This window comes from Gossypium hirsutum, chromosome A11 (assembly GCF_007990345.1).
Source record: "Gossypium hirsutum isolate 1008001.06 chromosome A11, Gossypium_hirsutum_v2.1, whole genome shotgun sequence".
Classification (NCBI taxonomy): domain Eukaryota; kingdom Viridiplantae; phylum Streptophyta; class Magnoliopsida; order Malvales; family Malvaceae; genus Gossypium; species Gossypium hirsutum.
In genome coordinates this window covers 115,728,742-115,746,608 of record NC_053434.1, presented here as the reverse complement: position 1 = coordinate 115,746,608, position 17,867 = coordinate 115,728,742, and the positions used below count along the sequence as shown (strand labels likewise).

The window sequence follows — 17,867 nt, the reverse complement described above, 5'->3', positions numbered from 1 at the left end:
AAAAACCTTAGAAACACGAAGAATCCACAATCCCCTTCAAGCGACTCCAATTTAATCTTAGTAAAACTCTTAAGTATGTTAGAACCCAATATGATTTAAACTCGAATTAAAAGCTCGAAACTCGTAATTTCTGTCACAATCCCGTTTAGAAATTCTGCTCATGCAATCTTCACTAAAACAGTCATAAATTGAGCTCCTGAGCTCAAAATCGAGTGATGCAAAATGCATTTCGAAGCTAAGAGATAGATCTTCAAACGCCATGGACATCTCAACTAAAAAAATGCTAAGATCTCATCCAAAAAGTCGTCGCAAGTCTACTGATTTCCCAAGCTTAAAAATTGACAACTTCGGTGAATTTCACCCCATCCGTGCATATATCATACATCTTCTCGGATATTGAACAAAGCCTTCCAGAGAAACGAGTAATTAGAAGGATGTATAGAAGAAGACCATTTACTTATTACCCCATACTTGTTTCGAAAGACTTCTAACCCATAGCACATTCATGTTAGAAATGACATTAAAAGTTACTTTAAGCATGAAGGCTTTATTGAGGTCTCGTACTTCCCTTAACCCAAGTCCACCATTCTTCAAAGGCATGCAACATTTATCACAACTCACTAAAGTTGGTTTTTGGTTACCAAATGTTGACTCCTAAATGAATCCTTGAACCTGCTTCTTAATTTTGTTGCAATTGTCTTGGTGATCACCTTAAACAATACCATATGGAGATTGGTCGATTTATAATGAGATAGTAATTCCAATCCAACCACCTTGGGCACCAACCCAACAAGAGTTTGATTCAAATCCAAAGGAATTGTGTCACCTTCAAAGCATTTTGGAATCAAGCAACAAATTTGATCCTTAAACAAAACTCCATTGAGATTGACAAAAGCAGGAATTGAGTCACCTTCAAACCACTTTTGAATCAAGCAACAAATTTGATCCTTAAACAAAACTCCATTGAGATTGACAAAAGCGAGCATGGAAATCATCAACATCAGGAGCCTTCAACGGCGCCATATTAAACAAAGCTTTCCTTACCTCTTTCTTCAAAACTCTATCATCTAAAGCCACAAGTTCCTCAACTCTCAAAGCAGGAAAGCAATTGGGTAATGAAAACTCACCTGGGTACGTTGCATGTACAATGTATAATGTGCTCCTATTGATATCGGAATAAAGGATTGCAATCTATTGTCACATGTTGCAGTCTAGTGACAAAATTTTGTATCTATAGACAATTTTTTAACTCATTAAATATCTTATATGCGAGCATGTAATATTTTAGTTTTTCAAGATAATGTATGAATCATTTTACTATTTTCCCATGGTCCATACTCAAAAATTTTCAAATATCTATCCAACATCTTAACAATATATGTAATATTTTTACACATATAAACCTGAACATACATTCGATTCCCCATTGATGAAGCATAGTGATATTTTTCCATTTCCTTAATCTTAAAATTAATCTTGAGACATTGATCAAGATTAAACTTGTCTCATTTAATGATATAATTATCACCTAATCGACAATCTTGTCAAATCTCTTTAATATATTTTGAGTATAGTATAGAATATAAGCATGAAGGAGAAAAACAGATCAAATTTCTTGGGAACAACGAAGAGTTTTCTAAGCAATTTCTCAATACATTTCCAACCATTTCCTTTATTTCCAAATGAAAGCGGGTGGGTGTGGAAATTGGGGGATGATAGATGCTCTCTCCAGGAAGAATCCAAGAAAGAGTTGACAAAATGGATCCTGCAATAATTTTAAGTAATAATTGAAGTGTTGGACGGTTTGTGTCTTACAAACCTTTTTTTTTTACATTATAATATTTACTTTATAAATTATTAAGTATTAACTAATTGTGTTTTACATGCTTAACTAGTTATGTAATGTACATCTAATTATTTTTATTTCATTAATTATATTTATTTTATTAATTACTGTAATTAATTTTTATTTAAAGATATATGATTCTTTATTTTATGTAATGTGAAATAATTAAAATATTTTATTGGTAATAATGAAGTTAACTTTTTAATGTTTAATTCGAGTTTTAGAGTTGATTTGATTAAAATATATAATTTAGTTTGTTATATATTTTATCAAACTAACTCTAAAACTTGAATTAAATCACATCCATTTGAATGTATTTGACAATTTAAATGTAAAAATAAACAAATCCATAATTAACACTAAATTTATTCTATTAACAAAATTATGAAGAATTCAAACCTAATAATATTAGCAATTAACTTTCATCAAATTAATCCTATTACCCAACTAAAAAGTTAATATCCTTACTTTTGGGTACCACGATATATAACTTTTGTCAATGAAAAATAATATAGATACCATATTAGAAAAAATGTCAAGCTCGGTTACCGAATATATATTAAGCCATTTTATTACAAGATATTGTTTAATTATAAATATTAATATATTAAAATTACAAAAAAAAAGTGTAATTTAAAGATGAATATAAAGTACAATTCAATATTTATCGAACTTTATCTACTCAAAATATTTATTTAGCCCTATTCAATAATCGGTTGAAAAAATCAACTAAAAGAATTAATGTTTCAATAATTTTATTTTTTTAAATATGTTTGATAATCGTTAATAAAAATCACTTTGTAGAAATTTTTTCATAAAATATGTAAAACATAATAAGTTAATACGAATCTATTTATCATTTAGTAAAGAATATGTTTAATTATTTGTATTTTCTTTGATTTCCTTTTAGACTATATTGCCATCACATTTACTCCCAATTTTTCTTCACTTAGTTCTTTTTTTCAACAAAATTTTCGATGAAACATGAGACTTCATTTTTTCTATTCTTGGTATAATATTTATTTTTCATAATGTTTATAATAATTTATATATAATAGTATAATTTACTACAAATATTTCATATTTATAGTAACATTGTTTAAAATATGAATTTGTTTAAATAATATGCAGTGTCAAAAATTTAAGGATAAAATTGTAACTTAATTATTTTTTATAATTTAATATTTATATCTATCAAAAAAATCTAATTATATTCAATGCTTAATTTTAAGTAATATATCAAACATATATTATAACTAAAATTCAACACTTAATTTTTTAATATTTAATTTTTTTGCACTTGATTTTTTTAGTTTATCAAACGGGGCTTTATTTTAAATATATTAATAAAAACATTTTTTTGGTGAATTACAAAACAGGGCAAAGTCCGAACAAACCATCAAGTCATTTCACATATGGATCCTACTGCCCATTTCATTGTATTGCTACCATTTCACATATGTTGAAGAAATGTCCGAAGAAATCTGTGCTTTCTGAGAAGGACAAGCCGGAAGGTAAGACCAAAAGACATGGTTCAAGTGCAAGGGTGTCAAAGCCGAAAAGGCCAAAGTGAACGGAAAGAAACCAGTAGAGTGCTTCTTGTGCTATGTTCCGCATAGGTTGTGGAAAAGTCTGTAACATCCTGATTTTGGGCTTAGTCGGAACAGTGGTTTCGGGACCACAAATTCGACGAGGAAAATTTCATTTTTATTATATTTTTATGGTCTACGATTTCACGGAATGATTTCATGAAAATTTCGTTCAAAAATTTCGACGTTTGGGCACTCAATTTGGTCAAAAAGACTAAATTGTAAAAAGTGCAAAAGTTGAGTTTTACGTGTTAGAAGTGTTTAATTGTTATGAGTTTTTAAATCAAATGTCCTTAAATGGTAATTAGACCATTTTGAAGTTTGTGGAAAAAAATTGAACATGGATGAAATTTTTTTGAAGGTTTAATAGTAAGGGCATTTTGGTCATTTGTATATTAAATGAAATAAAATGGAAAAAATAACACAAAATGATCATCTTCTCCATATGGAGGCCGAAATTAGCATGGGGAAAGCCATGGCTAGGATTTTCAAGCTTTCCAAGCTCAATAATCAAGAGACGAGATTCAAGTCGTGATCGAGGGAAAAACAAAGTTTACAAGGAATAGGCTCGATTGCTAATATTTTGTATCGAGGTAAGTTTGTATGATAATAATAATGCAATTTTATGTTGGAATTATATTTATTACTATTATTGCATATATTGTATGATTTAATATATTGGAAAAGTTGATGGAATGGTGTTTATGATGTGGAAATATGACATGAAAGAATGTTACATGAAATGCAAGAAAATGATGATACATGACAAGTGATATATGAAATATGTGATTTATTTTATTTAAATTCTTAAAAGCTGATTTGCTATTTAAGTTGTGTCTTATTATACTATGAATGGACAATTGGTACTATGGATAGTGAGATCGACACTTCGAGTAAGTTCGTATATAAATAATCTATCGATTTTTTTTATGTTAATATATTTTAATATCATATGAAATATGGCTGCCTATCAAATGATTATTTGATGTAAATTATGAATTTAAATTGATTACGGATAATTTAATAAAATGTTGAAAAGTGAAGAATTTCCCGGTTGAACCTTCGGAATAGAAACGATAAAAATGAGCTATTGTGAGGTCACGTGTGTAGTACTAAGTGCAGGCTACTACGTGTACCAGATAATTGGTCACATGTGTAGTACTAAGTGCAGGCTACTATGCGTACCTGATAACTTTGATCACGTGTGTAGTACTAAGTGCAGGCTACTACGTGTACCGGATAATTGGTCGCATGTGTAGTACTAAGTGCAGGCTACTATGCATACAGATAACTTCGGCTACAAGTGTGGAAATGAGAAAATGTGCAGGCAATTGTGTATCTGTTATTATTCCGATGAGTTCAACGGGAAATCGATTAAGTGAAAATAAATGTGAAAGTGATTATGTGATGAACAAGTGCAAGTATATGTTTATTTGAATTTATGAGCAATATCCTCTATATTTGAGCGAACCTTGGTAAAATGGAAGGGATTAAGTGAAATTGTGTAAAAGTGAACTTTAGTAGTAAAACAGTGTTGGACAGCAACAGTGCATGAATTTGAAAATTTACCAAAAATTGTGTAAGTTGAATTAAATTTCAAATAAAATATGTAATTAAATTTTATTGAGTCTATTTTCACATAAAAGAAACAGAGGAAGCAAAAGAATTCCATATTATATGATATTTGAATTCTTCTGAGACAGTGTCTGAATGAATTCGAGATCCCCTGTTCTGAATTGGAAAAATTGTTAAAAATTATAGAAAAATAATTTTGGGGTATAATTTATATGACTAGAATATTGGATGAGTCTAATTTTAATAAAAACAAATGAAACATCATCCGAGTTTTGTACTATGAGATAAATAAATTTTAGTGAAGAAAAGTCGAAGCTGTTAAACAGCAAAATAGGGGGCTTTGAATAATAACCTGTACTTATTGGATTTACTAAAAATTCTTAAAATTTTATGGTGAAAAGATATATGAGTCTAGTTTTTGTTAAAATTTACGGATCTTAATTTGGAGTTCCGTAACTCTAAATATAAATGATTTAGTGACTATTACTCAAGAAAATAGCTTAACCAGAACATGTGTAAATGTACAAATGAGTTAGTTTTATTGTGGGAAGCATGTTAATAAATTGCTTATTATTATTTCATGTGAGCTTACTAAGCATAAAGCTTACCCCCTCCTTTCCATTTCTTTTAGTGTTGTCAGGTTAGCTCAGGGTTAGAGACCGTCGGAGGTAGCATCACACTATCAAGCCAACACCTTGACAATATAAACACATATGCTAGATTTATCAAGTAAGTGGCATGTATAGGGACCTAGTTTTATAACATGTGTTATTATAATTTGGCCAAATATATTGGTCTTTAGTGAGCTAATGATTCTGACTTATAAATCTAGCTATTTATGTTATGTTTGATATTGGTGATGTGCATATGCTTGGTTGTCATGCATGGTTGGTAATAAGTTGTTTAAGTTGTTTAATTGATGAATTAAGTTTAGTAACACTTCGTGCTTGACTCCGGAGATGGTCTCGGGTACGAGGGCGTTACAAAGTCTCTAGAAGTTTGCCGTCAAAAGGGGCAATGAGTCAAACAAAGCACCCAAGAAGCTTGGTTCGAGCAAGAAAAAAGTTGAAGCCAACAGGGCAAAGAGCAAGAAGAAACGAGTGAAATGACTCTTATGCCGTGGTCCGCATGAGTTACGGAACTATCCAGAGCAATCCAAGTTAGCCATGGTCAAGAGAAAGGCAACGACGGAGCTTGTTGAGTCATCAGAGGGGCTTCTACCTAAGGAAAAGGTGAGTTGTGCATCGAACTTAGAAGAAGAAGTAACGATGCAAACATTGAAGCTAAGACCAATGAGGCTCAATTCTATGGAAGCGACGAAGCTTGTTGAGTCGTTGACTAAGCTTCCATCTAAGGAAAAGGTGAGTTGTGCATCAAACTTAGAGGACGAAGTAGCGATGCAAACTTTGAAGCTAGGATCAATGAGACTCATCTTTGTTGATTAATTGGAGGAGCTACCACCTAAGGGAGAGGTAGATTGTACATTGAACTTTGCAAAGGTGGTGATGCAAACTGGACAGTTGACAAGAGTAAATACTACGAGTAAGGTACATTTCAAACACTTTGGTATTATTTTGCATTCTAACTTGTTGGCTTGGTAAGAACGTAATGGCCTTTTCAAAATTCTTAAGCGAGGAGGCCAAGGGTCTATAGGCATGTCAAATTCTAGTTGTGAGAATCAAGAGGATTCCAATCGAAGTGAGTCAGAATGTGGGCAAGTGAGAGCTGTGACTTCTTGCCAGTGAGATGTACCAACGAGCGGGATGGTTCGAGTTAAGAGGCAAAAAAAATTGAGGCAAAAGTTCCAAAGGAAGGGACAACCTGATATGAGACTAGTCTGGAAAAAGCCAAAGCAATAAGAAAGATTCAAGGCAAATCAAGTAAGTGTCATTCCAATCTAAGTGAGTCAGAATGTAGGCAAGTGAGAGCTGTGACTTCTTGCCAGTGAGATGTACCAATGAGTGGGATGGTTCGAGCTAAGAGGCAAAAAAAATCGAGGCAAAAGTTCCAAAGGAAGGGACAACCTGATATGAGACTAGTCTGGAAAAAGCCAAAGCAATAAGAAAGATTCAAGGCAAATCAAGTAAGTGTCATTCCAAATGCGCAATAAAGGCATTACAAGAATGAATAAGGGAGAATGTCACGGGCCACAATTAAAAGCTTGTGAAAATTTCACATAATGCATCCTAAGGAGGTCTATCAGCTAGATGAGGCTCATTTGACCCATAAAAGTTGGTCTGATTCAAACAACTATTGGTTAAGCCTATCTATTTGAAGCTTGGGTGTGGCCCAATGATGTCGATATGGAAAGTTAGACTAATCTTAAGATTAGATATGATTTGATTATGTAAATCTTATAAATCCCTTCATTGTAGGGATAGACTAATTTCATCTGTCGATATAACTTGATCTAAACCATCGATTTTAAGAGAGCTCAACTATAAATACAATTGAGAGCATTTACTCAAACACCTCTCATGCATAGTTTTCTGTGACTATTCTATCCTTTTGAACATTATTTTGGCTTTGTGTTGTTTTCGTTATATAAATTGGTATATTGGAGGAATAAAGCCGCACAGATTGTAAAGCAAAAAATCAAAGTCCATAACAATAGAACTTACAAATTCTAAACTAAGATTACAACAAAATAAAGGTTTTTATAAAACAGAATTTGACTTTTAAGCATTCTGAAATACATCCAAACTATGCGAAAAAGCTTTCATCCTTTCTTATTTACTGTGACTCGTGTGAACTTGATGCATTTGAAACTTGCATAAAAAAATCAACATCAAGCAAACAAATTACAAATTAGAAAATGAAAACTCAATAAGCAATCAACACCCATACATTATGCACCAAGGATGAACAGGAAACACTCAGACAAATTTAAATCCCCTTCTAGCTTGTTAATAAGAAGCAGAAATCAAAATTGTAGAGTGAAATAATATTTGAACATGAACATAAATCACTTTGTGCTATAGGTGATCCTAGGATCCAACAAAGCCATTCTCAAGTCTATACAAGTAAACAGTAAAGCATTTACTACACTGTACACAAGTAAAATGGAAATGATGTGTTATATAAGCAAGTAACAAGAACACCTTTCAAACAAGAACTTTGTATCCATTTTTTTATCAAAGGTATTGCTTAGCTTTTGAAGCTACACATTAAGATTAGAATCAACATATGCATATCTTAAAATAAATTGATACTATTATATTTTACCTGTTTGTTGCCCCTTCGTTGGATATTGAATTGATGCCCATGCTTGGCACGTGTGGAAACCTCGTTTGCATGATAGTTGTATGGCCTTGATGAAAGAGATATAATCATTAAACTCAATGGCTTTTCTCAAAACTGATATCAGTAAATACAACAGCCTGCACAACGAAAGATGAAGACAAGGTTATGCGATGGAATAGAATAGAATGTACAAATCCTAGAAATACTCGTGCAATATAGAGCAAGATTTTAGCTCAAATTGCATACTAATTTCTAGGTAAATCACTTTCAGGAAATTTGTATCATACATATTGTAAATGCCCAAATTAGACCGGGCCCAATGACGAACAAAGCAGGCTCAACCCATACCTTTTACAATTCACAGCCCAAATACAAAGCCCGAACTATGACCCAATCCAAAGCCCAACTAAACCTAACCCAAAGACCAAATTTATCAGAAAAAAAGAAAAAACCCTAGGGTTCCTATGCTAGGCGCTGTACCTCCCTCCCCCACGTGGTGTCAGCGCATTTTGCGCCCGAACAGACGCCCGTCCCATCGCCTCTGCTCACCTACTCTGACGTTACCTGCAAAACAAAGGAGAAGCACACAAAGCAGAAGGAAAGAGAGCGAAAAACAACAAACAATAGAAGAGAGCAGAAAATATTTTCTATGTATTCGGCTATATAAGCCGAGGGAAGAACCGAATGTAAGAGGGGATTTCGGTATACAAAAAAAAATTGTATTACAGGCAAATTTTTTCAGAAGTAAAAAGCAAAAAAATAAAAAGTTGATTTTAAATCTCATTTTTGGGTTCTCTTTTTTCTTTTGGTTTTCTTTTTTATTTATTTTTCTGCTCTTTTAAATTTATTTTTCAACAAAATAAATAAAAGGAGAAAGAAGGAAAACTTACCCAAACCCGGGGGTTGCGTCGCCGGGATATTCTTTCCCATCGTTAGAATCGACGCAAGGAGAAGGCCGAGGCTCTTTTCTCCTCTTTTTTCTCCGATTTATGGAAGCTTCATCATCGAATTAGCCTTCAAAAGGGTCAAAAACCCGATTTCGTGAGGCTTTAACCACTGTCTACGGTGGAAGCCACAACGGGTTCACGGTGGGCCACAAGGAGGCGTGACGGCGGCGCAAAAGCTAGGGTTTCGAAACCCTAACAGAGAGATGGGGGAGGGGCTACTGTTTGTTTCTGAAAAGAAGGAAAATGAGGGTTTTCCCTTTTTTTTAAAAAAAATGGCCCTTTTATACATTAACAAAAATAACGCCGCTTCGGCACCGTTTGGACAACCCGAATGCAACCTGACCCTCTAACCATGGGATCCGCGTGTTTTCTTTGCTTTTGGGTTATTTGCGCAACAAGCCCCTCTGTTTTTGCAGCGCATATTGATTAGGTCCTACGTCGATTCTCTTTTCTTTTAATATGGCCCGGAAATTTAATTTTGAATTCGATCTGGTCCTAGGGCCATTTAAATGCGTATACTGGAACGGCGCCGTTTGGTGATAGGGTATAATTGCCAAATGGGTCCCTATGATGTGGCATGTATTTTAGTTTGGTCCTTATACGTTTATCTCTTTGTCTTTCTTACCTCTGATTTCATTTTTGTTTTGATTTAGTCCCTAATAGCCCTTTTTATTTGTAAATCAGCACCTGGATTTTGTTCCAGTCTTAATCTGGTCCTTATTTTATCCAACTTGCTCATTTATTTACTTATTCATTTATTTATTTCTAAAAAAAACTGTTTATTGTCATTATTCATTCTAAGTCTTTATATATATATGTATTATTTATGTCAAAACTCTCTTATGTATATTTTTCATTTTAAAGTTCTTTTCCCATATATATTGTTTATTTTAAACTACTATACATATTATTATTTTGAAATTTTTATATACCTTTTATTTTAGATTATTTTATACATAACACGTATTTTTAAAATTCCGTATATATTATTTTATACTATCTTATACATTAATTGTTTTAAATTCCTTTGTCATTTATTTTGAATTTTCTGTACATTACTTACTTTAAAATATTTTATACTCATTATCTTACATACATATATATATATATACATATTTTATGATAAAATCGTTTTAGTATATATATTATTGATTTCATGTTATCTTATATATATATACACGTACGTTTTATTTTTTTGTTTTTTTCTTTTAAACCAGTTTACATATATATATATAGGTATACATATACATTTCCATTCAAATCTATTATGTATATATTTTATTTCTTAAAAGAAATTTTTTTTACATACTTTTATTATTTAAAACCTTTTCATATATCATTATCCTTTTCATGTATTATTTATATTGAGCTTTTTATTGTATATACCATCAACTTCAAATGGATATATTTTGTTTTTTTTAAAATATTTTGTCTATTATTTGATCCAAACTCCCTTCATCATAACATCTATCTTAATAATCATTCATGTATCATTAATTTTTATTTTACATATGTATGATATTTCAAATTTTAGCAGATGTTATATGATATTTCAAATTTTAGCATATGTCATTCTTTTAATTCCTCATATAGTTTTTAAATTATTTTACATCATTTTGGTTCTTAGTCCCATGTTGTTTTGTATGTTATATATTTTCTTGTTTTCATATTATTCCATATATTATTGTTTCATAGTATCAATTAATCTTTTGTGTTGCTATCTTAATTTTATTTATCTATGTTTGACAAGCTTTTATCCTGATTTGTTTCTTCAATTAGCTATACTTTTAGTTTTCATTTATTTTGATGTGAGCTCATGGATATTGCGTACGTTAATTTGCTTTTTATATTATTTTCACATTAATGGAGTTAGTTATCCATGTATATTTTATCATGTTTACTTGACTTTCATTCGCACTTATCGCATTGTAGTTTTCAATTTATTGATCCAAAATTAACGATTTCACTTTATTTCAAGCCAAATTAAGATACTTTGAGTCGATTTTATAAAACAAAGGTGATATTTGATGTTTAGAAATTCGAGGAATCGTGTCCTATCGTGCTAGGTTTCGATTTTTCGTTTGTTCAAAATAATCAAATATTCCTTTAAAATTTTACTCGTATTTTCTAAATTCTAAACAAGGCAATGTTCGATGCTTGGAAATTCGAGAAAACGTGCCCTAACTTACTGGGTTTCAATTTTTCTAGTTTAACCAAAATGATCGAACACCCTTTTAAAATTAAAAAATCAAAAGATCGGCTTACTCTCGAGGGTTTAAAGTGTTGTGTCTTAACGTGTTGGATGTGACATTTTATTACTTCGAGATGAGAAGACCTCTAACATCTGCATCGATTTATCTAAACATCTTTGCAAAATTAACATTGATAAAAAAAGGAATCATTTTCTAAATTCTTTCCGAGTTTTTAAATTTCGACATTAAGACACTAATTAATCAACTAGGTACTAATTTTTGGGCGTATAGAGGGTGCTAACCCTTCCTCGTGCGTAACCGACTCCCGAACTCATTTTCTGATTTTTGTAGACCAAAAAAATTATCATTTTAGTAAATCTTAACTTTTATTAAAATGATTAATTTAAGGTGATCCAATCACACTTCATTAAAAAAGGATTAGTGACGATTCCCGTTTTGATTTTCATTTTCAAAACGATTCCCGTTTTCAAAAAAATGGTTTCGACACATATCAAATCTTTCCCCAGCTTAGTTTTCTTCCTAACTGTATCAGATATAAATAGTGGAATTGGAGATGATGATAATTGAATTTCAGTATGATTTCTCAAGGATTATTTCAAAAAATATGGAACTTCCAAATTCAATTAACCATTAAAAAGGAACAAGGTAAGCAATTACAGGCAGTAGAGATCCAAAGACTAAGAAGCACCCGGAAGTCAGGAAGTTGTTCCTTGGTTAATTTTGTTGTTAAGGTGGAAATGATCACAGCATTGTTAAGCTCCTGCAACTTCTAAACAGAGGCAATGGCCCTGTTTTTACCAACATCACTCTCGGAGAACACAAAATTGCTGGATAACTCCCACAATTTCACCACCCCTTCATCATGCAAAGTCATTGATTTGGCACCAGCGAGAATGTGATTGTTTTGTTGGGTTTGACATAAATTATCCAAAAAAATAAATTATCCATATAATTCGATAAGCTTAACCTGTATGGATTCGACTGTGGGATTCGTGGACATCTCTACATTGACATTATGAAAGACAACAACATGCAATGAAAGATGTAAGAGAAAAAACCAACGTTATGTCATGAAAAAGAACAACCCTCCCCCCACCCAAATGGATCCCCCTGTTAAATTGATTACTAATAGCAATTTGCTTCTTTTGCCATGTGCAATGTAGAGAATGAAAAAAATGAAGTTAATAAATAAACAGAGAGTCTTCAACCATTGCCAATGTGGGCAAAATGAAAGAGTAAACTACTAAAGCCCGGCACTTTCTGAAATTTTAATAAATAAAGCGCCCTTAAAACTAATATATGTCGTAGTGGGTAAAAATCACATGGGTTGCTGCATAGATATGTCGCTGAACCAATCGTCGCAACTCTTTGCCAAAGGTGCATCAATCCACACAGCGCCGCTACTCTATATATTTGAGGAAGTTAATTTTTCTGGTTACATTAGCAAAAGGTAAGGCATATCAGTGAAGATGGAAGATTACGGGTGCGGTATCAATTCGATAGCCATGATGCTGTTGGCGGTTGCTCTGCTGTTTTTGGGTCCGCTTGGACTGCCACCATTGCAGCCTCCTCCCGCTTACATATTCCTCATCATCGCTTTCGTCTTGGTCTTCGTTTTCATCTACCTCTCTCATGCCTCCAAATGATGATCCATGGCGATTTAGTTTGCTTTCCAGTATTATTATTCTCTTTTATTCAGTCGTTATCTGATGATAATATGCTTAATTTGGTGGGGATATTAACCACCAATATACAAAGTTATTTGTTGTTTTCAGTTGTTTATTAATAAATTATATGAACTGGATGGAAGAATGTTTGGGTTTATCTAGTACGTACATAAACCATGCAATGCATGCATACTTATGTTTCTTTAAAATGGACACGACGCCTTTTACTAATATGATTCTTTTACGTTAATAATGTTGTTAATAATTTTAGTGTGATCTTCACTTCATCCATCCATCACGTCAATCAATTTAAGTACGGAGGGACTAAAGCTCTTTCTTCGCTAGTCTTCTTATGTAAATTTAGTTTACTCAGGTTGTGCTTATGAACTTAGATTCAAAATAAGGATTTAAACAGTTCCATTGTCTATGCTTGCTGCAGAAAGTGGTTAACTTTCGCGACTACGCTTATAGCTTTGGTAATGGATTTGACACTAGCGAGAATGAGATTCTTTGCTGCACAAGCAAATGAGATAAACGTGTAACTGAGATACCAATCTATAATAAACATCATATATACATCCCAACATACAACCAAAAATAAAAAGAAGCTTCACTTTATTTCCCAAATATTTTAAAGCAGAGTAATGCTTGCATTATCCAAGAAATAGATTATCCATATCATTCTATAAGCTTAACCTCTATGGATTCGACTGTGGTATTTGTGGACCCCTCTACATTGACATCATGAAAGACAACAACATGCATTAAAAGATGAAGAGAAGAGCAACCCTGTTACTAATGGCAATTTGCTTCTTTTGCTGTGTGTAGTGTAGAGAAGAATAAAAATGAGTTAATATTAAACAGAGAGTTTTCAGCCATTGGCGTGGACATTGCCACCTAACGTGGGGAAATGACAAGAAGGAAGATTTCCGAATCTCTTTTATCATCAATTTGTAAATTCAGGCATAAAAATAAGTAAAAAAAACATATTCTTGATGCATGGATATCAAGTGATTAATCTTCCATTTTAGTATCTAAGAAAGTAAGAATTCAATCCAATTAATTCCTCAATCGGCCCAATTAATCTCCTCCTTTCTCAACACCAAAACATTGCAATTCTACATTCTAAAGGGGAAGAGGGGACAAACTGGCCCAAGTATGTGACCATGGTGCTCAACAAAGTAGTAGCGATAGTGCTGGATGGTGACTATGCCTTGTAGTCTCCATGTTTGGATCAAAGATTTGAAAAAGTAATTTCAGTTCTATCAAGTTTTTCAACAACTTCAAATTTTATAAGAAATTTCAAAACTCAAAATCCTTAATTAAATTCCAGGTGTTTCTAACTTAATTTATTAAAATAATTATAAATTTTTCAAAGCATATTTGTATATTATTTCTTTAAATTAATGAAAATTTGTAAAAAATTAAGATGCAAACACACCATATATGACCGATTCTACTAATTGACAATTTAATTTCTTCTAAATAAATGTGGACAGTTTGAATTAGTTAAAAGCTGAGATGGTAGAAAGAAGCTCAATTGTGAAAAATATTTACGCATTCACTGACTTTTAAAAATTCATAAAATTAACTTACAAAAATATTTTTAAAATTAGGAATATTTTACAATATTTTAAACAAAATTTTAATTTTTTTTGTAATTTTCAACTACTTATTATTATTATTTATAATTTTTAAAATGTAGAATATTTTATTACTTTAAGTTTTTATTTTGTAAAATTCACTTGTGCCTTTAAATTCGTAGTCGTATTTATTTTTGGCCAAGTTGGACGAAAATTTAAGAGATTTAAAAAAAAAAGAATTAAACATCTCTTAAAATTTTAAAATCTAACATTATCAATTTATTTTTTTATTTATTTTAATAAAGGAAACAAAACATATAAAGTTTGGTTAACAGGTTGAATTAACAGAAATATTTCGGTTCGATTAATTTTTTTTTTAATTTCGGATCAATTAATGGTTAAAAGAATAAAAAGTTTGGTTAATATAAATACTAAGGGATAAATATTTAAATAGTTTAAATCTCTTAGCACTCTTATATTTTAGATAGATATTAATCTTAGCCATTGATGTAAATCAATCTGTACCGTTGATTCTAGGTAGACTTGCTCATGGGTTGCGTCATCAGCTCGGCCCAAAGACTTACCCGAAAAGTGAGAGGGTTTGGGTAACAATATAGGCTCGAAAAATGGACTTACAAAAAAATAAGGCTCGTTTAGAAAACGGGCCGAGCCTTGGGTAAGGCTTTTTTTGCTATTTTTTTTACTTTTTTATTATTATTTTTTACTATTTTGCTACCATTTCACTATTATGTTACTACTTATTTTATTGGTATTGTATAACTCCTATTTTATTGTTAAATTTGTTACTATTTTAGAGGCATTTGCTTGTTAAGTTGCATTATTTAAGTATATATATATTTTAAAATTTATTTTTAATTTGTTGGGAAACATTTATTTTAATATTTTTAGTATTTTTGATGTATTATTGTTTTAAAAAATAATATAAAAAATTAATATAGGTTAGGTTTAGGTTTTAACATTTTTATCTGGGCGAGACTTAGGCAAAATTTTAGATCTATTTTTCAGGTTGGGCCCAAACCTAGCAAATGGACCTACAATTTTAGTTAGACCCGGTCTGACCCATGAGTATCTCCAATTCTAAAGGAACTCAACTATAAATAAGATCATTTGTAACCACTTCATTCTGCCTGAATTAATATGCTAAAAGTATTTACTCAAACACTTATTTTGCATTCTCTTTTTATGGCTTTCTTTGTTACCAAAACAAGAAACTTAACAGTATACTTTCTCTCCTCAGCCCCTTGAAGCCTGCATGGGCGATTTCAGGGCCTTGGCTCCCGTTATCCCTTTCAATTATTTGAATATGTTGGTTATTTGTATTAATGTAAAATTACAATGGCCACTTTTTAATTTTCTTGCACCCTTGTTGCAAGTGTATAAACAATTATATAACTAATGTTTTTCTGTCTTGTTAGAAAATTTCATTCATTGCCAGTACTTTTCAATCCTTTTGTGTTTGAAAAAGAATGCTTCACTGTTCTTTAGTATATAACTAATCAAAAACAAAGCTAAATCCAACTTTTAAGCAAGTAAGATAATATTTCAAAGTTATATTAATTGTTTAATTGCAAACAATAACAAGGTTTCGATACATAGCAAAACAAAACCATCCTACTCACATAATTCTATATAGATATCTAACATACACGCATGCAATGTAAATTATTGCCTTCTCGTCAACAAATCCCTGATCACCACTCGAAGTATAGTTCCGATAACCTTTCCGATCAACGAAAATATCAAAATTAGAAGATAAAGGTGAAGACAATGACAATGACAACTTTTGCATAGACAAATAAATGGATCCATTCTTATCAATAGAGAACCTCAAACAGCTACTACCAATCTACTTACAGAGAAGATAAATGTTGGGTAATGATGAAGAGAAGTCTCTTACATATATATAGGGGACAAAGGGGGTAAAGCTTTTTAATTTCTTCTTCCACAAGTAAGCTTTTATGAAGCTGTTAGGAGATTCTGAAGGGCTAAACAAACTACACATTGCGTAATAGTGTGGCTCGAAGTGTTGGGGATTGTAAGATCAAACTATTATTACCATCTCTAAAAGGCAATGATTAGTAGTATTTGGAATCTTTAGACGGGATAGAGAAGGTAAAGAATTAAAAACCAAACACTTATTTCACTCTTGTTATATTTTATTACAGGTGGGTCATATATAATTTAATTTATTTCCAAAGAACCACGAAAGGTGACTCATATATAACCTAGTTTATTTCAAAAATAATTATAAAGTATAATTATTTATTTTTATTTGTCTAAAATAAATATAAGCATATTAAAAATTACAAAATATATCATTCAAACAGTATTTAAAAATAAGAGTATAATTACAATTGAGTCTTAACTTGATTGATATTTGTATTATTGTTAGTATAGAAAGACGTGGGTTTGAGTGCGTGAGGCACATTATCCTCCTATTTAAAGAGTTATGGATAATTCTTGGCATTATATAAAAAAGAGCAAATATGATAAAAACCTATAATAATATTAATATTAAAAATAATAATAAAAGTATAATCACGATTTGAATGCGAAGGGCATACTGACGTAAAATCCACTTGGGAGGCAAAAGAGAATTTAATATTTAAGCTTTAAAATTAAAATATTTAATATTTTAATTTAATAATAATATTTCACATTAATAAGAACTTTGATGGAATAATGTAACAAAAAATAACTGATATTTTATTTAATTTCGTAAGAATAAAAATAAAAATAATTGAGCTTAAAAATTCATAACTAAATTAAGGTCCTGTTGCCATTGTTTACGGGTCAAAAAGTGCTTTTCAACCCTAAAATAACGCCAAACATTTTAGCTTTTGAGATTGAAAGTATGATGAAAAAAGTGTTTAACCTTAACCATTCATTTCTCACTAGACTTTGAAGCTTCCCTTATAAACAAGTAAAAAAAAAGGATTTTAAATCGGCAACTAGAAAAGAAAAGAGCAAGGGTATTGGATATTCAAAGTTGTGATTCGGTAGAACATTAATTTCCCAGAAAGTTTTGGGTCCCCCTACTTGCTTTATTCTTAAACAGCACGTACAAATTCCTGGTTTGTTTTCCCAGGAATATTGAGTTTCATAGTGGATTTTCTTAGAGTTTTCTGGGAAAAGCTTTTATTTTAAAAGATAGAGTGAATTTCATTGATAAAGTTTTAAGAA

General features: G+C 31.3%; 1 protein-coding gene across 7 annotated transcripts in view; it reads right to left on the bottom strand.

The window, feature by feature from the left end:
• LOC121209393 (uncharacterized) overlaps window positions 1-10,986 on the bottom strand; it is a 50,543-nt gene extending 39,557 nt beyond the window's left edge. For 4 of the 7 annotated variants that reach the window (XR_005904522.1, XR_005904519.1, XR_005904520.1 and 1 more), the window contains exons 1-2: window positions 8,734-10,986; window positions 8,236-8,390 (exon numbers count right to left, since the gene is read on the bottom strand). Coding sequence is in view for 2 of the 7 variants with exons in the window: in XM_041080007.1 (XP_040935941.1) it covers window positions 8,236-8,390; window positions 8,734-8,789 (211 nt within the window). In the remaining 5 variants the exon portion in view is untranslated. Of the gene's footprint in view, window positions 1-1,746; window positions 1,766-7,593; window positions 7,779-8,235; window positions 8,391-8,733 lie in introns of those variants that run through there. The other 3 variants (XR_005904518.1, XR_005904517.1, XM_041080008.1) reach the window with 3 other exon arrangements.
• Window positions 10,987-17,867: the final 6,881 nt, after the last annotated feature.